Consider the following 27,231-nt stretch of genomic DNA (forward strand, 5'->3'; position numbering starts at 1 on the left):
ACCACTTCAAAAATGTTGAATTCTAACTTACTAGTTCGCAGAGTTTGGTAAGTTTTTTTCATGCAGTGTATAACTAGTATCATTCTTATTTGCTAGTAAGTTGAAAATTCACACTTTCTTTGCCACTTCATATTTTCTCTGGTCCCCCAATCGCGAATTTAACCACTCGCGAAAATGTGTGACAGCGGCAATTCGCGAAAATTTATGTACGCGAAAATTATAGCGTATACAGTAATCGGTTGTTTGCTGCGAAGAACTGTAGACATCTTCGACACGTTAGTTCAAGTGAGTTTGGGTAGCTGCAAAATACTGCCTGATCGATACAACACGGGATATATGGACACACACATCTCCGCTGTCCGAAACTTGTGTGTGAATATGCACAAAAGATGTTCAATTCCCGTAGTATGGGGTGTGTGTGCGCCTAGTGAGCTAAGCTTTGCATGCTGTCCATATGCCAGGTGCTGTCGATGTCGCGTATGTGATGTGTGGTCCTACATGTAGACCTTCGTAAGCACAGCATAGCAGTCGACAGAATAAAACCTATGCATTACACGCTAGCGATAGTGTTTTCTACGACGCTGTGAGGAAGTGCCAAAAAGGTGAAAGAGAAAGTCTTGCCTTCTTTGGAATTTCGTTTAAATTATTTACAAGCTGGGCAACATCGGGAATATGAAGAGACGAAATGCCGACTGCGGCAGACCTAGACGTCCTTTGAAACGCCCGAAAATCACGGAAGGAATTTACAGCAGGTAACTCGAATCGGTTGGCTAGTTGATTTTTGCTAGCTGTGACCAATGTCATGATGTCTCGCTTGTGCAGCTGTGTGTGTGTATATAGTGTGTGTGTGTCCAGTAAATGGGGCAAGATCTCTCACGTAGAATGTCTCTTTCTGCTAGTGTCAGTCGTAGCCAAATTATCGGGATGCATGACAAATGTTTATGGACAAATAAATCAGATGAATTCAAGGAAATGAGCATCAACAATTTTTTTCTATTTGTAGACAGTCGTTCTCCATGACTGTTTTACAAACAAAGCAGGCGATCGCATGTGCCATTAATCACTGTATTCTATTTGTGTGTGTGTTTTTTTTTTTCTCTGTCTTTATTGTTTATGCTGTCTGTGTATATTTAACACTGAGTGAAGGGTCAGAATTCACATCACACGCAACTACATTTCAGACAGGATTATGTGGTTATCTCTAATTGGAACAACTGTATTCAGGGCTAATGTAACTCTATGACTTATGTGGTCCCTGGCCTTGTACTGTGTAGCCTTTGCGCAGCCATTTCTTGAACCCCCTCTCGCCATTCTCCCTTCCCATAAGTATTTACTAATACACTCCTCGATGTGCACCTCACCAACAATCCTGGAACAGTGCAACCTGGAACAGAAAGCAACAGATACGTGTAGATATTGAGAGCCCAGCGCTGAAATGTACATTTGTATACAACAGCTCAGCACATTATCATCACTTAACTTATCAGTGTAAAAATCTGAGAAATGTTCATCTGGTTTTTTTTGTGTGTGTGTGTGTTTTTTTTTATTAGACCATATGGCATGTTTCTGTGTAATCTCAGTGACTCTTCTCCGTTGCCAGTACAATGACCTATAAAATCATCATATCGTTATTATGACAGTTGCATGTTTGTCTGTAAATCTTGCATGCTTTGTCCAACATGTGTGGTTGATATTGTGACAATTGTCAATGAGCCAGTGTAATGCAGCCAAATAATTTACCTACCTCAGTCCTGTGTCCCTGGCTGGAACAGTCGGGACAGATCTTCACTTTTTGATGACTGACCGTCCACTGTACAGTGAATATCCCCAAGCTGAGCTGTACTCTCGAGCACAAATTGTGTTTTAGGAATAGGCCTTGCAAAGTGCTGAAGGGGCACACCCTGCCATTTGAAACCAGAATTTGCACATGTGCACACATTCAATGAATACAGCTTGATTCTATCAATTATGAGCCCAAGGTCACTCTCCCCTCCAAATTATGCCTCCGAACCCCAACAAGATTCACAGGGACACCAGGGGAAGTCCCCTTTCAATGATTAGCATTCTACATTAAACTACAAGTGTATTTGTTTGGGAGTCATTGGAAAGTCCTGCAGTGCTGGACATTCTCCGGATCCAGGAGACAGGACCTACACTGTACATGTACATATGTGCACACTAAATGTACATGTACTCGGAATGCAGGGTCAGTGTTCACACTTGACTTGTACTTTGTCATCAGTACCGGTACTTGCACTGCACATTACAAAAGGTACATTGTAAATAGGTGGTGTCTAATACAACTGTAGCATCAGATATCCGGTGCATACTGGCAATGAATGCAGCAAAATGTGGATGCATGGTTTTGTTTTGTTGTTCAGTTTCATGTGAATCAACTTTCGTACAATAGGAATAATGCAGTGCTAGTTGTCATTCATTAGTCAGTTCATTACGTATGTGAAGGAGTCCATGTACACTACAGCTGTACATACAGTTAGTGTACATTTACACATACAGGTCAAGGCTTAGACTTGTAGGTATTATGGTACGGGCCTATGATGTAATACCTAACAATTACTCACCGAGTGGCTAACGGGACTTGAGGCTGAGGGCACCACCAGTAGGAATGGTAGCCGACCGTATGACAGTAGTGTAGAAAGCACCAGGGCACCAGTAGAGGTGAACAGTGTCCTTGTAATGGGTATTGCACTTCCCGAAATAATATGGACTAACTCCGAATGCACTTGGGGTGTCCGAAGACGACAGTGTCCCCATATAAATATGTACAAAATATCCAGCGGCAGCGTGGAGTATCCTCCGAGTGCCGCGGCTAGCACAAGCGAGGGTAGAGTCGATCCACCGCTGGAGCGCTGGATAGAAGAACTGCGCGGTCCCTGGTTGTGGCAGAGTCTGCACACCACAGACAGCTCGCTAGCAGGACCGAAGCAGCAATGTGACGGGACGCGAATCGCGTTGAATGCAGCGATGTTTACGAGGCCCCGATCGCGTTGAATGTAGCGATGTAAAGATCCCCAGGTTGGAGTGCAGCCTGAAGAAAGGGCGAGCCGCGATGTGAAAAGCAGCGAATGTCGCGAAGTGTAAAATCCGAGGAAGTGTGATATTCCGTATGATGGAGTATAATCCGTATGAAATGACCGTCCACGGCGCGAGGTATCGTCAGCGCCAGAAGACGTGGGACGTACATACGGACGTAGTATGCGGACGTGAGTGACTTCAACGATTAGAACGTGCTCTCGGGATGAAAGCTAATCGTGAAGTGAGGAAGCGTGGAAAATAAAACAGCGTGGTCGGAGAAGACGTGTCACGGACAGGAGCTTTGAGAGTGGTAATTGGCTGATGAGAATGCACAGCTCGCCACTAATTGGTAGGTTGTTTCCGTGACAGCAAAACAAGGGGTGTGTTTATGAAAATCCGACTACTGTTGGAATGTGAAATACGCGTACCTCGGCACGATGACAAAGGCGAAGAATGTAGTGCGCACCTGTCATGTGCCGGCGCACAAAGAAAGTTCGCGTGGATGTTGACGTGACAGAATGCTGGGTTGTCAGACAGCATAATTGACGGCAGCCAGACAGTAAAAATACAGAGATATATTGGAAACCGCTACAGACTTATTTCATATTTGTTTATCACACCCTGACTAGTAGGCCTAGATTTTTTTTTCCCCCTAGAACAACACTTTCTTTTGATGCTTTCTCATTTACATCATGGGTATACTGTACAAAAAACTGTAAGTTTTATGTCAGAGCTATCAAGCTATACAATGTACATGTACTTATATACAAGGTTATAATACACTACTGTAGATAATGGATGGAGTGCGCTTGACATGGAAGTAGATGAAACTCCATTAATGTAACACATGAAAAGTGAATAAAACACAGAGGTATCAAACTATGTCACTCTGCAACTCTTACCATGTCTTCAAAAATTTGTTAGTTGATAAGAGCTCTGTTAGCAGGTTGTCTGTTGTAATTATGATTTTGAATGAGGAGAAGACAATGAAAAGTTCAGGCTACCTAGAGGATGCACTTTGGAGATGTCTGACTAGTTACTGGGAGATATTAATATTCATTTGCTGCACACATGTATATAATGTATGAGAGAGTGAGTGTGTTTGTGTGTGTGTGTGTGTTTTTTTTTTTGTATTTGTGAAAGGAAGAGAATTTTGAAGAATACACAATTTCTCTTTCTTGGGTGATGTGCAGGAGCTGAGACAATAGTCTGCTTTCTTTTGAGCAGAATCACAGACATCAAAGACATTTGTTACTTTATTTTGTTCATAAAAAAGCTGGTATACAAGTTTGATAATGCTTCATATCATTTTCAGTAGGCTTATTCAGGTTTTATCATTCAAGTTAATCAAGTTGATTTATTTCATTTCAAGTTGATTTATTTCATTTCCAACATTTTCATTCAAGCAGTCATGTACGGTACCATGTACATTATGTAACATCATTACGGAAAATCTTTATCAGTGTTTCAACAATAAAAGTTAATGTTGGTGTGTTTCTTGCTGTTTATTCATCTGTCATATCTGCAAGCTCTAGTTAACAGTGTGTATAAACTTCAGAAGTGAATTGATTCATCTGTTTTATCTCCCTTTCCCTATACCCATTGCAGTAGTACTTTCCTGTATCTGAAATTCCTTGCGATATGGGGCTTCGTTCTGCTGCTTGACTTTCTGCTGGAATTCCGGTTTGAGTACCTGTGGCCAGTTTGGCTCCTCCTTCGCAGTATCTACGACTCCTACAAGTACCAAGGCCTGGTAAGTGTTCCCTGAACTTGTAGTCTGCGGGTTTCACAGCCCTGTAGAACCAAACGACCAATTTGATCCCATTTGTCCGTCTGTCTGTCTGTCACCCTGTGTATGTGTGTGTGTGTGCGTGTTTTTTTTTAAGTGTTTGATACATTATTACTTGTACCTTTGAAAAACCATGCAAGAAAACAACAAATTTGTGTAACTAAGTTGATAAATTCAAAGAAAAAACAAACAAAAACACCCAAACAAATGTTCATGTCTTAAACAAAACTATGCCAGTTGTTCATGCCCATTACAACTCTAAGTCTTAGTGTTAGTTTGTATTATCCTTTGGTTTTATGTTTTGTAATTATTGTATTTCTAATATCAGCTGTTGAACAGTTTCGTCAGAGATGTACAGTTACTGGTACTTCAAAAACTTTTTTGCGTTGTTTTTCTTTCCTTAGGCCTTCTCGGTGTTCTTCATATTCATCGCCTTCACATCGGACATGATCTGTCTACTGTTTATCCCTGTCCACTGGCTGTTCTTTGCAGCCAGTACATATGTGTGGGTCCAGTTTGTCTGGCACACAGGTGCGTACACCACACCACACATTGCGCTCTCTTTGACAGCACCAATACTCATAATCATTACAGTAAATAGATTCTAAACAGAAAAAAAACAGATTAACTGGTAGGAAAGAAAATATATAGTGGCAAATATTTAGATATTGGGTGGCAGTAAACTGTGTTTTAGAATATACTGCATGAGTTAATACTACATATTGCACATGGCAAAGACTTGTGCAATATTTGACCCTAATGAGGGTAAGATTTTCCCATACTATATCATGACACAAAGCCCTTCTTTAAATCCAGACTTCAAATTGATGAAATTCTTACATTGAGTTACTCAGTGGGCTAGTGGATGAGACACCTGTCCCTGGATCAGAAGATCTTTACTTCCAATCCTGCATGGGTGTGATTTTGTTTATCATCGCAACTACTAAAACACTGATTGATTTTTAATACTGTAAAAGTGGATATTTTCGTGCGACTAATTTTTTGCGCTCGGCTGGGCAATAAGACTTTTGCGTGTTTTAGATTCCGCGGAATCAAGACATCAACTACTGGAATGTACTGGTAGCAAAAATATTCCTGTGCTTTTATTTTTGTGCTAGTTTCTGGTTGCGCGAAATGCGTGAAAATGTAAACACCGCGAAAATGTCCACTTTGACAGTAGTACAGTTTGTACGTATTTACATCAATTTGTCAGTCAATAGCAATAAATCTAGAACTGTTAGGTTATACACCCCACAGACAGATTTTCATCCAATTTTCCACTGGACAGCAATCATGATCACTAGCCACTGGCTGTTTACCGATTTATCAAAGTATGTACTATACTGCATGTGCATAGGATATTGTTGCTCTGGTCATGAGCAATGAGTGTGCTCATTTTCCCCAAACCTCTAGGGTTTCTGGTGTTCTTTCATAGTTTTGTGATGAGAGCTGAGAAGTGGTCATCCTGACAAGTTGATTTCTTTAGCACATGTTGGCAAATGCTGAACAGATACAATTGTATCTGTTCTTCATTTCTAACTTCCTTAAAAATTTTTCTCAAGCTTACACACTGTAGTTAATAAATTCTATAAGTTTGTGTAAGTGCTCTGTCCATTTCTTATCTATTTATCTTTTATTTAGAGAGCCAAGATATTGTCAGATTACAAGTCTTAATAAGCTGTTATTCTAATATCACAATCCTGGAATGTGATAATGACTTTGCACTGTTGTCACACTATACATCGATCTGAATGTAGATCGTGGCATCTGCCTGCCAACAGTGGCACTCTGGCTTCTGTTTGTTTACATCGAAGCATCGGTGCGGCTGCGAGGGCTGAGATCCGTGGTGCCATTTCATCTCGATTTATGCCGACCATTTGCAGCACACTGGTGAGACTTTTGCATTCGTGCGCTCAGAATGTGATTTGAATTCACTTTCCTGTGTTTGAGATCCACTTTGTAGAAGGATTGTTTCAGAAGGCTGCCATGATAAATTTGTCTTTATCACATAAGATATTCCCCTTACCAAAGACAGTAAATTAACTTTCATGAAACTCTTGGAAAGTTTTGACATTCTTGGAAGAGTAAAACCCACCTTTGCATTTCACCAATTGTAATCTTAAAACACCATAGAATTAATTTAGCTTTAAAAGTATTTTATGTAATATGTGATGAGATACTGAGGAATTCATGGCAGCGACTATAACTTGAGACAATAAATATTGTTTTGTTGCTAACCTTTGTGCAGAAGAGCATAAGCAACCGACAAAAGTGATCAAATATTTGAAATAAAAGCTTGCTAAAGACAGCTTCTTTGCTTTAAGGAAATTAAATGTGTCAGAAAAAAATTGTAAGGTATTGATGTTCTACATCTTCTCTAAACTCGTGTGACGTCAGTCTCCGACAGGTTTAGAAAATGTGGGATTTATGAGAGAGCTTAAACCTTCTGATTCTAGCCTACTTCAAATCAAATTTTTATTCATGGGCATTTGTGTGTGTGTGTATGTTTCTATTCAATTTGCTTTCAGATGAAATTGTGACATCTACCACTGCTTTTAAGAAGTGATTGATACTTTACCATGTTTAAATCTTTACCATCTTTAAATGGTATAATGCTCTTCAAGTTCTAATTCATCCTTTGATTCTTCACGAGACAGAATGATCACGAAACTTCTTACATCGACTTAAGTTTAATGAGTTCTTGACTTACTGTGGCTTTGTGGAAGCTGCTATTTGCAATGTACGTGCATGTTTGGGTAGCATATTACTTATGCAACAAAGCTCTGCAGAGAGAATTCATATGATATCTTAAGGTGAATTTGTTGTTTGCAGTGTACACCAGATAATGAGTCATTAGTCACCAGCAATAGCTCATCCCATTATCATTAGGCTCAGTGCCCATTCATTGTCATGTTTGAATTCATCACTTATGCCGAGGAAGCATGGCTCTGTTAGGCTCATATTTTATAGTAATGTATTGTTAGAGAGGGCAGCACAAGGTTGGTTTTTTTCACCTACCCAAATAAATACTTGGACAAGTGTCCTACATATTTGATATGCAGGTATGTTTCATTTCACTTGCCCAGCAGTTAGTTTTAGTTGCCCCAGTCAGTCACGTGATATTGCTACTATTCAGATTAAATGATTAAGACTATAATTTGCCTCTTCCTTTACCGTCAGTATCGGCTATCCTGTGGTGACACTGGGCTTCAACTTCAAGAGCTATGTCAGTTATCGCATGAGGCTGAGAAAGCAGAAAGAGGTGCAAAAAGAGAATGAGTTCTATATGCAGCTCCTGCAGCAAGCTTTGCCGCCTGAGCAACAACCAGCTAACGGTGTGGCGGTCATTCCAGGGGACAAACCCAAAGGTCAGTGATGTGCAAGGTTTTGTTCATACTGAAATTCTTTGGTTGACATGTGAGCATATCCACCACACCTGCCTTGTGATGGTTTGAGGTATGATGTTGTGAACAGTATACTGGCCCCACATGTTGATCATGTGTGATATCCTGAACAAGCCAGGACAATAACAGCAAGGTCCTTAGCTCAGAGAGTGTACCATAGAGGGCCTTTGAGCCTGTGGCTTAAAGAGATAGAAACCCACATCATGACTTTGGCTGTTTGATGCTCAAGATGCTTTACTGGGGAAAAGTTGGGTCAGCCTAAAATCTGTACTTATTTCAGTGTTCATGGATCATTAGCACTTGTTTCTTAGCACTTGGTGTTGTCGGAGGTATTACGTCTCAGGTTGTCCGTCTGTCCGCCCATTTGTCCGTCCATTCTTCCACCCTTCTGTCTGTCCATCCTTCCGACCTTCTGTCTGTCCTTCCACCCGTAATTGATTTTGTGGACAGCATAACTTAAAAATAACCTTTTGAGGTATCCAAATTAAACTTGGCATATCTATGGATGAGTGGACAGAGTTGTGCCTATCAACTTTTATGGTGTACACATGTAAGGTCAAAGGTCAAGGCAAATTCTTAAAATTTCAATATTTTCCCCATATCTCTGCAATGCCTGAAGGTATTTTTATAAAAGTTAGTATATATGTATGACTTGCCTGATAATGATTATTTTAAGAATTTGATTAGATTAAATTAGAATAAATTAAATTGTCCTTAAACAAGAACTACTTGAAGATTTGAAAGAAATGATCAACTACTTCAACCGATATTGTTTTGAATGAATATGTGTTTGGTACTACAAAACTTGAAAATGGCATACAACACACACATACTGAAGCTTTTCGACATGCACTCATCAGAGTAAAATCGCATGAATGAACAGAAAGCCAGAAACGAAACAATATAAAGGAAGCGAAGGAACAACGTGCGTTCCCTACCTTCGCGCGTATGTAGACGGCCTAGTGTGGGTGCTGCGGTGGATGGTGGCAATTCGGCCATTGCTCACCACTTGATGAACAACCAAGAGTGCGCGGAACAATACTGTTCATCTTGGTTTAAGGTTTTCAGCCGAGCGAGAAGTTTTACGCATCTGCGCATGCTCGAAGCAGTATACATCCAATTCATGGACCCCATTCTGTGCCGTCAAAAAGAGTTCGTAAGAACGCTTGCATTATTTTAGTATTTTAGCATTAATCAACCAAACGGCTGGCAGCAAGGCTAATTTGTTTACCTTGACAGCCAATCACAGCACGCCATTTCGCCCTTATGGTTCCTTCGCTTCCTTTATATTGTTTCGTTTCTGGCTTTCTGTTCATTCATGCGATTTTACTCTGATGAGTGCATGTCGAAAAGCTTCAGTATGTGTGTGTTGTATACCATTTTCAAGTATTGTTTTGAAGTACCAGTGAATTTCAAATTTCATTTTAACAACTGCTTTGTATGAAATTCAAGAGAGATTTCTTTATATTGTATGTCCATGATACAATCAATTTAGATGTCTTGAATGCTTGACTTCTGTATTAAATTGCAGGTTACTGTTAATTTTGTGACTACCTGTCCACACTACCTTAAACAAACAAGTCATTAAAAATGATATTATTATTGTTTTGAGCAGTTATTCTCCCAAATCATACTCTCTGTTCTCATATCTATTCCTCTTTGAGCAGCACAGTACAGGCTTGTGAAATGATCAAATACCCCCTTTCCAAGAATAAAAGGGTGTTTCTTATATTGAAGTACATGATTTTGTTAGTTGGCAGTATCATCAGAAAGTACTTAACATGTGATAATATCAGTGGGAACTTTAATAATAATAATAATATAAAATATCTATTTAGCGCTTAATACAACATGTTTCTAAGCGCTTTACAATGCTAAACAACCAAACATACAAATCAGCTTAGAATAACAAATAATTTACTACAAATGCATACAGGACCTACATAATCATTAATTCTGCTCTAAAAATAAATGAGTCTTAAGTTTCTTTTTGAAGACGTCAACGGAGGTGGAGGTCTGAATGTGAGTAGGGAGAGTGTTCCAAAGAAGGGGGGCACAAACGGGAAAAGCATGGTCATCATAACGATTGTGGGTGCGAGGGCCAAGGTTAAGTTGGGTTGCAGATTATGATCTTAGGTCCATGTGTGTATCCGGTCTGGGTTTCGATGAGATCAGGTCAGTTAGATATATGCAGTAAGTGTTTTACAACAGGAAAAGAAAAATAGAAATGATCAGAAAGCCATATTTTCAAGTGCCACAGTTGTTTGTGGCTCTTCAATTTTCCTGTTTAAATAGCTCTGTTTTTAGCTTTCTTAATAACTTGGCAAATCCTTAATGTGCCAATCAAGTTTTAAGCCTGTACCTATGTAGATATTTGATCTCCAGTACCAGGTATGTTTGTGTGTGATGGAGATGTTATTCCATATATTTTGATAATGGTTATTGCTATTCTTACTTAATCCAGTGCTTATGGGAAACAGGTGTGCTAAGTACAGTATTATGTATTGACCATATGACTTCTTGCAATATATCAGATATGACAGCGAGAGTTTCGTCCTTGTGAATATAGTTGTCAAGATCATTTCCATGTCAGTTCTTCTCATAATGTGTCTTTCCACACAGCTTCAAGTAAAAAAGCAGATGAACCTGTGGCAAATGGGGTTGCAGCAGCCAAGAAAGAATCACCGAGTAGTAAACAACCAAAGAATCAGTCTAGTGCAGAGACTGGTGGTGGTGTGGAAAAATCAGGAGGAGGAGGTGGAGGAGGAGGGGGTGGTAGCGTGGCAAAAGAGACTCGAAATAGACACATTGGGACAAATAATGCCAAATCTGCCTCCCCCACCCCACCAACAGATGCAAATATTTTAGACGCAAAGACGTCCGGGTCGCTTTCATCCTCCTCTTCATCGTCATCCTCAACTGGCAACAGCCACTCGGTGAATGACTTTGATAATGTGAAGGAGAATCTGGTGAACGAGCAGACCCAGGCAAAAAATCTGAAGCAAATTTCGGTAGGGTCGTCGACCCGGCAGCGCAATCCCTCACCGGTGATGAAAGAGAACAGCTCTTCAGGCCAGGGTAGTAAGAAGCCCAAACCGCTGCCTTCCAAGCTGGAGAACAAAGAGAAAGACACAAATGTCAGCGCTGACCTGGCCAGGACATTGAATGCAACCCAAGTAGTCAAAACGGACCAGTCAAAATACATTATCACACGGTAAGAATGAGAGATTCATTTCAATACTGAAGTATAGGTGCAAATGAATTTATTCTGTGTACAGTTGTTCTTCATTTCAATTCTGTCGTCCATCAGTTTGGGGGTTCCAGTTACCTGATTTGTATGACCTCACTTAACTCTTTATGAGCCACGTTCGCATGCCCAACTCAGTCGACGGCATGCTAAGTTTGCATATTCTGCTCAAGCGCACAAACCCTCCCAAACCAATCGATAAAATAGCCAAATGCCACAGTACAATGGATGCGTTTCTCAGGATTGCATTCCTATCACTTGTAGCTTGCATTTTATGTGGCGATTGACTATCAAGCGATGTTCCCTACTGGATTTGCCAGAAAATTCTAAGTTTTTATCACTGTTCTGTGTGAAAAAGTCATTCCTCTACAGTAATGTAGCTACTGGTCATTTGAAAGAGAAGCAGTTATAGATATGTCATACAATCTACATCAAAGCAAAGCATGGCATTTTCTCTACAACTTTTCTCATTACATGTCCAAGGTAGCAAAAATCTATAAAAGTTACATATATTTGAAAAGCAGAATGTTTTTTTTTTTTTTTTTTCAAAGCATGACTACGCTGCTGTCTCAGAATTATATGGCACACAAGGGGTTTACACCATGGCACATAAAGAGTTAATGATGAATTAATGCTTGTGAATTCCTCAGTCCATCACAATGAGCAATGAGTTTGGAAGATGACATTTGGCCCGTAAAGGACAGTGAAAACAAATGTGACTGTGCATCACAAAACCACCAACAAATTGCACACCCTGATTTGGTGTGAGGACTCAAAATGCTGCAAAATGAGGAACGTTTGTGTGCATTTTAATTTTGCGAATTTCGCGAGCGCCAAGATTTGCGAAATTAAAATGCACGCGAAAGTTCTTGTCTACACTACACGTGTATATGCATTGAATGCCAGTGGCAGTTCGCAAAAATTTCATGCCGCAAAAAAGGCCGTCGACTCCAATTCACGAAAAATTCATGTCGCGAAAACATCATGTTCTACAGTAGGTGAAATTGGTGAACTAGCCAATCCTCCGTTTTGTATATTTTCTGGAAGAGTGATTCTTCTTCTATGCAATTCTACAATTTGGATTTATAAAACAAATAGGAAATTGTGTTTTTAGCAGTTTTTATTGAACTCTATTTTTGTTTGAATGGTATGAGTCGGTATGTCTTTGAGACCCCTTTTCATTTCATTAAAAAACCCTTTACATACTGTTCACTTTCGACTGATAATTTTTGAAAGGATAATGCTACTGTAATTAAAGGTGGTATCAGTCATGAATAGAATACGCTCAGTATGTGTGAAAATTATCAGCCTAATCTGATAATCCCTTCATTGTCGATATCAGAGTTTTGCATCCTGATTTTTTTTGTGTGTGTGTACCATTCATTGTACAGCTTTGCAACTAGATGAGATTTAGCACTTGAATAGACCCTAAGCTTTAAAGCCTCTTTTGTCAGTAAAGACTTTTCCAGAGAGTGCACTTTCTTTCTATTACTTAGACAGGGTAGGAAGGTCCAGTTGTATTGAGTTACACATCATTTTAAAGCTTAGGGCATGCTCTTTCATAATCTGCCCTTAACTAAAATTGCTTGTCTTGTGACTTTTTAGTGTATTTGTGATGCAAGGTCACAAATGGTAAGATTTCTTGAATATTGGTCATTTTCCAGGTCTTGATTTATGTCGGGTCTGTTTTGCTTTATTCTGTTGATAGAAAATAAGGTTGTGTATTGATATGTGATTATATGTGTGACAGGAAAAATTGTTTGGGTAACATGTTGGGTAATGAAAAGAACTTGACATTTCATCAGTTTATTAGGGCATTCCCACTCAGGGCTGAGAAAATCAGTGCATGCTTTAATGCTAGGCTAACAGAGGCTATGAAGAGAAATTATTTAATGCTGGGTAAGAACAGTATAAATGCAGAGATTCCATTTGCAATCCAATGTGGTAGACTGGAGACTGATGTCAAGAAGCTGAAAGCTGACTTACAAGCTAGTCGTCAAGTCGAAAGTGACCTCCGCAACCAGGTGAACAGCCTGTTGGCCTCCGAGCAGCAAGACAAGATGTACTTGGAACAGGCCAGGAAAGACAATGAGTCTTTGCAGAACAGGTTAATTCTCTCACTCATCTTCATTCTTTTCTTTTTTATGTTGTTCTATTTCTATTATTATTGTTGTTTATATTGCAACTGATTAACACATTGCCCTCCATAGCATAAATACTCATGATAAACGTTATGAGCATATATGTAGGGTGGGATTTAAACCCATTGCAATAAAATTGACTTGAAACAAGAATGGTATATATATGTACATTTGAATAAATTTGTAGTACCCCCTGCTAAAAGGGATAAGAACTATTACTGGCTTGTATTTTGTTTACATTGTGTGATGCATACAGAATGTACCATACATTGGTTCCCCTATGTATCACAAGTCCCCCTAGGCTGTGTAGTAATATCTTAATGCCTGTTTATTTTTAATTTCTTCTTTTGTTTGCAGACTGCATAATTTGGTGTCTCAGAAACAGCAAGACAAGCAGAATATTGTTCAGCTGGAGAAGAAAGTTAAGCAGGAGCGGGAATCCCGCGCCACGTTTGAAAACCAGCTGAAGGAAGAACGAAAGAGTAGAAAAGCTGAGGAGGTCTCAGGCAGGCAGGTTGTGCAACCATCAGGGTAAGAAATGAGAGAGTTTTTTGGAGTCATCCATTAGACCAGGATATATCATAGCAAAGCAATGCTTTTCAGATTTACGATTCTTCGTGTAGAATAAAGTTCAAACCAAGTTTGAATACTTAAAATGAATTTTTATATGGTCTTAGGAAGCCTACCCACAACGTCCGAATAATCTATGTTACATATGTTCTCTGCCATGCATGCAGTCAGCATTTAAAGGTTACAACAATTAGTAATTTTAGTGTGAATATGCTACCAACCATATCCTGAAGTTGAGTTTTTGACTGTCATAAAAACCATGGTATGAGTGAAACCATGGTAGGAGTGAAGCCAAGATGTCAACTGTAGGCTGTGTATGCTATGAAAGTTAACACCACTTTCAAATGTTATGATTTTCAATTCTGGCTTTGCATTAAGTGACATGATATTGTATGAGCCATTACATCTAACTTCCCCCACAATCCCAATTAAGGGTGAACCTTAAACCACTTTCACATCTAACTGTAATTGAGAGTGTGCATCATATATATGAAAATATTCTCCCTCTCTTTCTCTCATGTAGCACACACATTTTCCTCATTCCTACTCACAGTAGGACTACATTTTATTTCAAGTTTTGGTTTCCTCCTCTTTTATTCTACCAATCTGTGGAACTAGATAAAGTGTGTGATAGTGAACTTGCTGAAAACAACAAACTCAGTTTCAGTTCATATGGTTACAAAGAAGTGAGAGTAAAAGAGTTCATTTATCATTTCCATGTTGTACTTCATGGTTTCTGGTTTCTGCACGGCCATGGTATTTATATACCCAATGGAGTGTTATATCATCAACTGAAGGCAACAGTAGACTGATTTTATAACCATACATGTACCCAATAATTGTTCAAGAAACAGGATTTTTTAAAATCATTTTTAATTTTTTTATGCCTCCGCTACGAAGTGGCCGGAGGCATTATGTTTTCGGGTCGTCCGTCCGTCCGTCCGTCCGTCCGTACGTCCGTCCGTCCCGTTTTGTTTTTGTCGATATCTCAAGAACCGTGTGGTGGTTTTACATCAAACTTGGTATGAGGGTATATCCTTGGAGGATAATACTTTGTGTGGATTTTAGGGTCACAGGGTCAAAGGTCACAGGTTATTTTGTGAAAAAAAAATTGAAATTTCATGTTTTTCTCCATATCTCGCAAATGGTTCAAGGTATCTTCATGGAACTTAGTATATATGCTTGTACCGATGGGCAGTGATTATCTAGGGAAGTTGGGGGTCATGGGTCAAAGGTCAGGGGGGTCAAAGGTCAAGGTCAACTCCTCAAAATATCACTACTTTCCTTAAAATGCAATATGCCGGAAGGTTTTTTTTTAAAAAACTTGATGCATGGCATGTATTACCCAATATATATTTTTATGCCTCCGCCACGAAGTGGTGCCGGAGGCATTATGTTTTCGGGTTGTCCGTCCGTCCGTCCGTAATGAATTTTGTGGACAGGGTAACTATCAAAACCTTTTGAGGTATCCTAATGAAACTTGGCATGTGTGTGTATCAGGGGGTGAAGTTGTGCCTATCAACTTTTGGGTGCACATGCTCAAGGTCAAAGGTCAAATGGTCAAGGTCAAATGCGTAAAATTTCACTATTTCCTCCATATCTATGCAATACCTGAAGATATTTTCTTGAAACTTAGTGTATACATGTATTACCCAATTAAGATTCTCTGGTGAAAGTTTGGGGTCATGATGTCAAAAGGTCAAAGGTCAAAAGGTCAAGTAAAATGTTAAAATTTCACTTTTTTCTCTGTATCTTGGAAATTGTTCGAGGTATCTTTATTGAACAAAGTATGTATGCATGTACTGACTGGCAGTGGTTATCTAGGGAATTTGGGGTTCATGTGGTCAAAGGTCAGGGGTCAAAGGTCAAGGGCAATACTTCAAAATTTTACTATTTTCCTTATATTTATGCAATGCCAGCAGGATTATTTTTTTAAAACTTGATGTATGCATGTATAACCCACTAGAGATTCTCTGGGATTTTTTTTTTTTGCCAAGAAGGTCAAAGGTCAAAGATCAAGTGAAAGTGCTGAACTTCTTTCTCCATATCTCGGAAGTGGCTCAAGTTATCTTTAAATTTAGTACATATTTATGTATGTTCTGCCTGACATTGATTCTCTTATGAATCAAAGGCCAGATGAAAATGATAACAATTTACTGTTCATTACAGAAATTGCACTTTTTCTTTATACCTTGACAATTACTCAAGTGCGTAAACTTATGAAAGGGTCAAAGTCGAAGTTAAAGTTCTTAAATCCCCAAATACATGCTCTCCTATTCATCCATTTAAACATAGGTCAAGGAAGGTGAACATTTGATACATTTGTGACAAACATGTCATTTTAATATTTTGCCAATTTTGTGAAAATGTAATCACACATTGTCCACATGTACTATAGACCTATTAGGAGAATCATGCATTATGGCGGAGGCATACCAGTCGCCGTAGCGACATTTCTAGTTTGGGAAGTTTCTTGCCAAAAGGTCAAAGGTCAAAAGGTAAAAGGTCAAGTGAAAGTGCTAATTTGCACTTTTTTCTCCATATCTCGAAAGTAACTCAAGGTATCATCATGAAACTTACATATTTATGCATGTTCTACCTAACAGTGATTCTCTGTGGAACTGTGAGGTCAAAGGTCAAACGAAAGGTTTAGATAATGCTATTTTCCCATTTGATACTGAAATTATACTTTTTCTCAATACCTTGAAAATTACTCAATGCATAAACTTATAAAAAGGTCAAAAGTCAAGTAAAAATTATCAGTTCCCCAAATACCTGCACTCTGACATTTTAATCATTCATCCAATTGAACCTAGTTCTAGGAAAGTGAACATTCAGCACATTTGTGTCAAACCTGTCATTTTAATATTTTGCCAATTGTGTGAAACTGTCATCACACATTGTCAAGACATTGTACTATACACCTATTAGGAGAACCATGCATTATGGCGGAGGCATATCAGTCGCCGTAGTGATATGTCTAGTTTTAACCTACATGTGTACCTCTCTCTCTCTGTCTCTCTGTGTATTGCTTGTCATACATATATTATAACAATAAGTTTTGTCTGATCTAGAAATATATTTGTGAATTTTAACACTGCTTTCCATACTGGCAATGATTCAGGTATTCTTATTTTAGTACCGTAAAAGCCATTTTTTTTTTTCACCAGGGTTTAGTTTTTGTGAATTTTGCTAATCACTGCTGGGGCCCGAATTTAATATTGCACTAAAATATTGCAAATGAACAGGCGTAAGTGCATTTGTGACAGCCTCGGTGTCAAATCATGAAAATTAAATTTCGCAGGTATGTCTGTGACCTCCTCATTTGTGAAAATGTCTGTATGCGAAAAAACAGCTTGTACAATATTGCAGTCTTGAAAGTACAGTGTATATTGATGGGAACATATCAAACTCTATCACAGTGTAGACTGGTAGTAGTATGCCTGCTAAGCAAGGAATAAAACCTTACATGGGGTTGATACATGAGAGTGAAATATGGTTGCTCTATTTCCTGGTTCAATGTGATATTGTTGAAGTGCAATTCATCACAACTTTCAAGTCGGCTTAAAGGGGAATTCCAGACCAGTAAAAGGATAGTGTGAAAAGAAAAAGTTGAATTCTGTAAGCACAACAACAAAAATTTCATCAAAATCAAGTAGAAGTTAGGAAGTTCTGAAATTGTGAAATTACATTAATTTTCACAAAACAAATTTTTTAAGAAGTCCATATATTCATATTCAAATAGTGAATAGATTATGTCATCGCCTCACTAGTGCTATCCAGATATAGCTTGTAGAGCTGTATATAACCCATCACGAAGTGTCGCCAGAGGCATTATTTTTTCGGGTTGTCCGTCCGTCCGTCTGTGTCCATCCTTCAATCCGTCCGTTCGGTCCGTAATCAATTTTGTGGACAGCGTAACTAAAAAACCATTTGAGGTATCCTAATGAATCTTGGCATGTATATATGTATGAATGGGCTAAGTTGTGCCTATCAACTTTTGGGTGCACATGCTCAAATTCAAAGGTCAAAAGGGCAAGGTCAAATGCTCAAAATTGCACTATTTCCCCCATATCTATGCAATGCCTGAAGGTATTTTCTTGAAACTTACTGCAGACATGTACTACCATATAAAGATTCTCCAAAGAGAGTTTCGGGTCATGAGATTAACAGTCAAAGGTCAAGTGAAAATGCTAAAATTTCACGTTTTTCTCCATATCTCGTAAATGATTCAAGGTCTCTTCATGGAACTTAGTACACATAGGCCTATGCATGTACTAACTGGCAGTGATTATCTAGAGAATTTGGGGGGGTCATGGGTCAATGGTCAAGGTCAACTCCTCAAAATTTCACTACTTCCCTCTTTCTTCCCTCTTTCTTCCCGCATTTATGCAATGCCTGCAGGATTTTTCTTGAAACTTGATATATACATGTGTTATCCAATAGAGATTCTCTGGACAGTTTCTCGCCAAAAGGTCAAAGGTCAAGTGAAAGTGCTAAATTTCACTTCTTCCTTTGTATCTTGAAAGTGACTCAAAGTATCATCGTGAAATTTTGTACAAATTCATGCATGTTCTACCTGACAGTGATTCTCTTGGGAATTTTGGAATCATAGGGTCAAAGGTCAAGGATCAAAGGCTGGGTTAAAATGCTAAAATTTTACTCTTTAATACTGAAATTATACTTTTTCTTCATACCTTGAAAATTACTCAATGCATAAACTTATGAAAGAGTCAAAAGTCGGTAAAAATCCTCAAATCCCCAAATACCTGCACCCTTAGACAGTATAGCCATTCATCTATTTAAACCTAGTTCAAGGGAAGTGAACATTCAATACATTTATGACAACCTGTCATTTTAATATTTTGCCAATTGTGTGAAACTGTCATCACACATTGTCAAAGACATTTTACTAGAGTCCTATTAGGAGAACCATGCATTATGGCAGAGGCATACCAGTCGCCAAAGCGTCATTTCTAGTTGTTTTTTTCAAATGCAATTGTGCTCCAGCCTCAAGTCCTGGGGACTGTTTCATGGAAGTTGTCAGCCCTGACAAGTTGTCAGCCCTGACAAGTTGTCAGTCTCTGACAATTTGTCAGCCCTGACAAGTTGTCAGTCTCTGACAATCACCATAGTAACAGTCAGTGACCAAAGCTTCTCAGCCAATCAAAACCAAAGATTTTGCTGAAATTGTCATAGACTTACAACTTGTCAGCGCTGACTAAATTGATGAAACACCCCCCCCCCCAAATATGTCTGACTGATCATTATTTTTCTTAAGTAATTCAGCCATAAATAACATTATGTTTACACACCAATAGGATGTTTGTAAGGTAACAATATTATTGCCTCTTCCAGTTTGTGTGTTGTCTGGTCAAAACATGAGACCTTCCATAACTTTTGTGTCTGACATCTCTATCATTCTTTTCTTCTGATTTCATTCTATGTGTAGAATTCAATGTGAACATGGTTAAGAATTGCACTTAAAAGATTTGAATATTTGAATAAGTCCAAAATGTGTTCACAGAGGAAAAAATATGGATGTCTCGTCAGAAGTTTTGCTTATCTATTATTTTTTCATTATTAATGCTTTTGTCCCATAAACTTAGAAGCAGATCTTTGCAACTGGGTAGTTAGAATTGAGATGCAAATGAAAATGAAAAATGCCATTGGCCCAGTGATGTACAAAAATCACGGTGAAAAGGATGATCAGCTGTGAGACAGTCATCTGATGACACAAGATATCTATTTACATTTATAGCTAATCTCACACATCTTTTCACTTAGTTTGTCCTTACAATTGTATTCATTGTGACTTGCTATTAAAGTTGTAAGTGATATGTTTTGTCCACCCGCCAAAACTCACAGCGAAGAAGAACATTTTACGTACAAAAATGTGATACACATTGCAAATGTTGGTGAATTGTGCATATTTTTGTTTTCTGTTAAATGCAGGGATGGTGAATGCTCAGAAAACTGTCGCCTGCGACGCCAAGATCAGGAAAGTGAAATACAAAACTTACTGAAAGAAACAAGGGACAAAGGCGAGAAACTTCGTGATTTAGAACAAAAATTAGAGGTACGGTATGATGTAACTGTGCAAATTGTATCAAAAGCAATACTGGAATTGCATTGAGAAAAGAAGTTAAGCTGTTACATACATATGTCTGAATGAGGTCATATACACTCCTGATCAGCCATGAGATTCTCTTCTTCTTCTTTTTTTCAATTTTATTTGCTGCCAGTAAAGAGAAAGGACAGTTTTATGTGACCAACCATGCAAATCCAGCAGTGGTTTTCTATAGTCCAGCTTAAGTTAATGTTAGTCATGGTTGTGTTTTCAAAAGGAAAGTGTGCACTCTCAATAACATGTTCACTCAAGTGCATACACTAGTTATTACCCGTAACATAAAAAAGAATAGTGTATTCTCTTTCACTTACTTTCTTGTTCCTCTGTTTACTCTCTACATTTCTTCCCTCTTCTCTTCCAAGCCTAACAGCCGTATCTGTCTACCTCAGTACTTTACCAGTTTTAGTGGAAGAATACCAAACAGTCCTTTTATGGTTATCCGCACAGTGATCCATTTTCTCAGGACTTCATCAATTTGTGGCAAAAAAAATAAAGCAGTCCTTCTGAGGGCTATCTGCACATTGATGTGGTTTCTCAGGACTTCAACAATTTATGGCCCCAAAAAAATTGAAGACCTGAATATAAGAATGACTCAAGTCCAATTTTTGGCCAAATTCAGTTTGACATGGGAAGTTGTAGCTTATGCATGGACTCATCTTGTGTATAAATGATAAATCCTAATTACCCCTGCAAGTGCCTGAAATGAATGAGTTAAATCTTATATTAATGTAAGAATGAAGGACTTCGGTCATTCTGACATTCATATTATAACGCCCTCTCTCATCCTTCTCTCATCTCTATAGCAGAATATCATATATATGAATCAAAGAATGACCCAAGTCCATCACACAAAATGGCCTCTCCACAAATAATGTAAATGTTAATTGTCATAATGATATATGTTCTAATTTGTATATACAATGTTGCCTTCCCATCACAGTTAAATAGAATATTATTGGACAAATAAAAATTATATGAAGTTTTTTTAAATGTACTCGAAATGGTCTTCCATGGACTTCACTTGGGTCGTTCTTATATTCAGATACTCAATTACCAAACAGTCTTCATTAGGGCTATTCACATGGTGAACCATTTTCTCAGTACTTCAACAATTTATAGCAAAAAACAAAAACAAAAACAAAAAGCAACAACCACCAAACAGTCCTTATTGTGGCTATTCACATGGTGATCCGTTTTCTCAGGACTTCATTAATTTATAGCCACCCCCCCCCCCCACAAAAAAAAGAAAGAAAACACACCAAAAAACAAAAATCAGTCATTACTAATACCAGGGCTGTCAACACATTGTTCTGGTTTCTCAGGACTTCAACAATTTATAGTTAAAAAATACCAAACAGTCATTATTCGGGCTATCCACATGGTGACCAATTTTCTCTGGACTTTATCCATTAATGGCAAAAGAACACCCATCAGTCCTTACTAATAAGACTGTCCACATGGTTATCCATCCTCGCCACTTCATCAAATTTCAAGCAATAGACTACTCTATGCTCCCTCTCCTACCTTTCCACCTTTCTATTTATCATCCTCGTGTCTTATCTCTCCAATCCTCATCAGGACAATCCACACAATGAAACCACAATCCTCTCCTCGTGATATTCACACCACCCATGCAAACCTTCAAAGATGACATAAGATATGGGCTGAAATGTTTCTATTCTTTTCTACAAACAGGAATGAACAAGATGAGAATCATTTTGTCTGCAGTGCAGTGCTAGTTTATGTGAAATACAAACCACATGCCGATATCGTAAAAGAGGATTGCATATTAGATCACAAAAGAGGAGCGAGACAGATCACATCTGTACCTTGATCTTCATGAAGAAGAGATGCTGCATTTATTTCTGGTTGCACACAGGACTATAGTGCACTCCCGTTGTAACAAACATGGTTTATAAAAGAATTCTATTAACAGCGAAATAAAAGTTCACAGTGCTACATTATCCGTTCTATGTTTCTTCGTTGTTTATTTGTTTGGTCATAATGAAACTTCGATATAACAAAAGAAAACTGCTCGTCCTGAGGACTTTGTTATAACGGAAGTCCTCTGTACAACAAAAGGAGCATATGCTTGCATGGTATTGCATTACTTGCGACATTGGTTTAGCGTTGTGTTTCGTGACCTCTGACCTTCACAGCTCCATGAGCGCCAGGAGGTGCAGAGCCAGACGGAGAGGCTGATGAACGCACTGGTCGCCATGCAGGACAAGAACACCCAGCTGGAGACAAGCCTCAGTGCAGAGACCAGACTCAAGCTGGACTTGTTCTCGGCACTGGGCGATGCACGGCGACAGGTGGAAATAGCTCAAAGTAAGTCCTTTCCAACCGACTTTACCCATTCAAATGACTTGAACTGAACTTGAACTTGAACTTTATGCTGTTTCATTTAAAAACCATAACATCTCGTACAAAACAAACAGAACTCAGAAATTGAGTGTATTAATGTGCAATACATAACATGTGCTAATTATGATATAAATGAAACATTGAAACTACAAAAGACCTGAGGTCTTGTCAGCTTAGTTCCCCCCCCAAAAAAAAAAGACCCAACAACAAACAGTTGAAGCAATATTGTTATGAATTTACAACATAAAACAGGAAAGCAAAACATGATTACTTGTCATTCAACTTAAAACAAAGGAAATAGAAGAATAAAATTGAAAATGAACACAATTATTTTACTACTTGCATTTACCAATTGGATTTCTGAATATGTATGTCTGTTAAAATGACTTGTTGCAAACAAATCATTTCATGTGTAACCTGTGTATAAGTAGAGTTGGAATTATAGAAATTTATTAGTACACCTGTCCAGTACTTGGTCATGTGTGCATCTGGCCATTGTCATCGGAGCTGTGTTGCTTGGGATAACCTCTGTGCAGGAATCATGCATGAAAAATTACCCCTGTTTATAATGACTTCCATGAGTGTTGAGGGACAAATGCTATTGCATTGATCGTGATCCACAATTTCATGGCAGAATATCTCTTTCAGATTACGGTCTTTGCTGGCTGTATCAAAGGTGCTGTTCATGTTGACTTGAGAAACACAGGCCTACACTCCTTTTACTGTGCATGCAGTTTACATATCAGATATGCCAACATTTGCTTTGATGGACAGTCAATTGGCTCATAAAGACAAGCTGTCTATTGATAACACCAATCTTGCCGTTTGTTAATGTGTCATTGTAGATCAGATTCACCATAGGGATCAGGAGATTCGGGATCTGAAGGCAACCATAGCTGACCTGATGGCTGTCATGCCTATGGCTAACTACCCAGTACCCACCTCGACCAGCAACCCTGTGGCGACGCCCCGCTACTTCTGCAGCCCTTGCCCCCCTGAAGAAGTTGGCCAGGCCCCAGTGGTCAGCAAGCCAGTGGTTGGGGTATCTCCGTTGGTCCAGACACCACCCCAGCAGCCTCCCACAACATCCCAGCAGCAGTCATCCAACCCTGGCACTCCTCCCCCAGGGCCACAGTCCCAGGGAACGTCCCCTGCAAAGACATCGGTGCTGGACCCTAATGCCGCAGTCTACCGACCCAAGAGTAACTAGGGCTTTGTGCAGCTTGTTATTCTTCTCAAGTGTTGGAAAAACATGCTACAGTTAAAAGTTAAATGAGCTTTACAAAAACATACAAAAAAAGAAGAAAAATGTGTGCATACATTAAATGTGATGCATTGTTTCATGTTTCTGTGCTTGTTACTGTTTGTTTCTCTTTCTCTCTCGCTTGTTGGTCATTGTTTCAGAATTGTGGAGAAAGAGCATGACTGTTAATGTATTTGCAAGGTGTGTAACGTACGAGTAGTTTTTTGTGGGTTAGTTCTCAGTTAGCACATAATGGAGCAGCTTCCTTTCACTAGTTTCTATAGACTGACAGTGTATGAAATATGATCTAGTTATCTTTGAGCTCTCCTCTCTTTCTCTTTCTCACTCTCACTTTCTGCCGAAGGGGTTTTGGTGAGGTGCAGTTAAAACACAGTTATACAATGATACCCTACAGGCATTTCAATGATTGCATCGTAAATGCACCGTGTAAACATGTTCTTGGGCATGAAGGTGTCATGAGGTTGTTATTAATGCTTGATGATTGCAAAAACCAGTATTAAATATTTGCTTCCTTGTTTGTTTTTCCTTGCCAGTTCGATACCCTTGGAATGTTTTTTTTTTTCTCCACGAATGTCAGATGATGAAATGCCATCTTGACCGTGTAGGTGTTTGAAATGGGAATGCAGGCCATCACATGTATTTGCCAATTTTACAGCTCATAATGCTGTCTGGTTTTGGCCTCTGCATGACAACATAACATTGCTGGAATAGTGTGAAGAACGCCACAGTGACCACTCACAAGTACAATAGATATATCATGAATGTGCTTGGTTGCAGGTGTTGTCCATGGCAGTGTACATGTAAAAGAGTTTGTCACCACAGTTGTGCTAAGTTGGTAGAGAAATTCAGCTTGAGAGTAAGATATTTTTGACATCTCTGTAGGATGGAAGTTGAGATGTTCTTCAACCGAAATCACTGAAAGGGACCTGTGTCTGAACACTGCATTATGAGGAGCAGAAACAATTTTGCGACTGTACAGCATGTCTGTGTTATGGATCTGTTAGACCCAATTTGCTGATTTTATACATATTCAACCAGTTTAGCCATTCACAGGTGTTCATGTGGAGGCATATGACATTGATGGATGAATGTTACTAACATTGAGGGGGGGGGGGGGTATGTGGTATGTGTACGATTCTGCCTTTCATATGCACACTCTTACTAAGTGATTGCGTAATATTAAGGCCCATCGGATTCACTCCAGGGCGTATGGTACTGTCATAGATCTGTACTCCAATATGTGAGGTTGTCAATAAAGTTAGTCACCCATTCCTAGGAAGAGATATTTTTACAAGCTACTTAGTAGTCATGGTAGACTGCCCTCTCTTGTCGACCACAAGAATCATCTTTAGCTACCAAACACACTACCTCTGTAAAGGGATGAGAGACACGGAGTCTCTCTAGAAATCTTGCCATATCTCCTCTTTGTGTACCTGCCACGGCACATTTCCCTTTCCTGTCTGTGTCATGAAGTGATCCTCCTCCACACATCACTCACCAACATCTGTGGTAGATGTCCACAAGGGGTGTGGATGGATGAAAGACTTCTCATGGCCCTCTGTGTTCTCTGCCATCACACCTGTTTGTAATCTGAAAAGTGGTGCATTGGGAATATATTTCAGCAAAAACTTCTTTAAAAATGGCATAATATGTCACATGTCTTAAAATTCTTCTGTATCTCTTGATATGTAATCTGAAGGAACCATCACAGCTGCAGAATGCCATTCCATATAGAACTTTGCAACAGTTGCAGTCTACAATAATCATGGTCACTGTGACAACAGCCAAGCAACAACCAATCACCTGGTAGCAGTCTTGTCATTGCAATGGTGTGTGCCATTATTGGAACAACAAAGGCCCATGTTATAGTGAAATAATTAGTGCCCAATTGTGCTGCAGTGTGTACTCCCAAGGTTCCCCCTAAATCTTGCATTCATTGTCATAACCATGTTCTGGAAGGACATAGAGGGCTAGTGACAATGCAGCAAAAATGTTATAATGACTGAAAGCCTGGGGGAGGGGTTCCAGTGGGAAAGTTAGAGGCTAGTTACCATGTTCAGAAGTACTGAGCAGAAAGAAAAAGTTCCCATGCCAAATAACCCATTTTGTTGAATATTGCACTTAACCTTCAAGAGGTTACCTTTACCATGTGCCAGCAGCTTTGTGTTGCGTCTCAAATAACCCCCAAACCCACAACAGCATTGTGGACAGGCTTGATGTTTCGGATTTGTGTATTTTTTGAAGGTAATGGAAAGGAGACATAATGTAGATTGTTTGTAAACACCTTTTTCGTTCTCCAGGAGACCTAGAAGATGCTCATTAAAACACAGTGAAGTGTGAGATCTCTATTCAAATAGAGAAGGATGTGAATGTGCCATATAGCTCATAGATGCTCATGGCAGTGCAGACATTTATAGTATGGTACTGGTGATATATGCTCTCTTCACGACTAGCGATTGATTCCTTGGATAACTTCAAAATGCTCTCTTTGTGCACCAAACTATAACAGATCTTTGGAGTGCTATGCCATGCTGACACATAGCAGTAACCTCCCATTTAGTTGTCATCTGTTTCTTCTGTTTCTGATCACTCATAACCCCCCCCCCCCCCCCACCACCACCACCACCACCCAATCCTGCCATCCTACCAACATTGTCATTCTCCTTTGTAAAACAGCACCATGTCACTAGGTGTACACATCAATAAAAGACAGCAACAAACTTTCGTAAAGTTGCTCATATTCTCTCTTCCCCCTCAGAATTGATAATATACGACAGAACACTTACTTGTATGAACTTCCTAAAGCATACTTTGCGGGGAAAAAAGGGAGAGGTCATGCTGTATCTTTTGGATGTTATTTGGAATAGGCCACATTTTATGATGCAAAATGACACGACCAGGCTGTAGGCATAGGCATTTAAATGTATGTAAGGTGTGTATGATAATGTGGATGTCGTCTACCATTTCACCAGTCTGGCAGCCATTGCTTGTCCTACTCTGGGCACAGATATTTCCTACATCCAACCCCAAGCAACTGTTTCTATATTTTCAAGAGCAACTTCACTAACTTGTAGTGAGTGTTGGGCCGTAGGGCCATATTGAAATTGCAATTATTTCATATATTTTCTTTGGCACTGGAACACATTTTTCTGCATGCTGGGGAAAGTCGCGTTAAATTCACCATGAGTTATTTCAATAGCAAGCTTTAGATCTGTGATGCGAATGCCAAGAAGATGCTAATGAAGCCAAAATGGTGTTCTACACATACGCGAGACAACTGTTT

The 27,231-nt window shown here is 39.1% G+C and overlaps 1 protein-coding gene across 2 annotated transcripts; it reads left to right on the forward strand.

Moving 5' to 3' along the window:
• Positions 1-567: 567 nt before the first annotated feature.
• Positions 568-25,053, forward strand: LOC139738786 (macoilin-like). 2 transcript variants are annotated; one of them, XM_071649424.1, is made up of 11 exons: positions 568-752; positions 4,645-4,789; positions 5,230-5,356; positions 6,583-6,715; positions 8,006-8,193; positions 10,852-11,443; positions 13,425-13,583; positions 13,975-14,148; positions 20,143-20,266; positions 22,477-22,648; positions 23,530-25,053. In XM_071649424.1, the coding sequence occupies exons 1-11, from the start codon at positions 673-675 to the stop codon at positions 23,892-23,894; spliced, it is 2,259 nt and encodes a 752-aa protein (XP_071505525.1). In that variant the 5' UTR covers positions 568-672; the 3' UTR covers positions 23,895-25,053. The 2 variants fall into 2 exon arrangements, with proteins under 2 accessions (XP_071505525.1, XP_071505526.1); XM_071649425.1 differs by having other exon boundaries at positions 4,648-4,789.
• Positions 25,054-27,231: the final 2,178 nt, after the last annotated feature.

This window comes from Diadema antillarum, unplaced genomic scaffold, assembly GCF_040938485.1.
Source record: "Diadema antillarum isolate AM-2024a unplaced genomic scaffold, OU_Dant_1.0 seq00000768_RagTag, whole genome shotgun sequence".
Lineage (NCBI taxonomy): Eukaryota > Metazoa > Echinodermata > Echinoidea > Diadematoida > Diadematidae > Diadema > Diadema antillarum.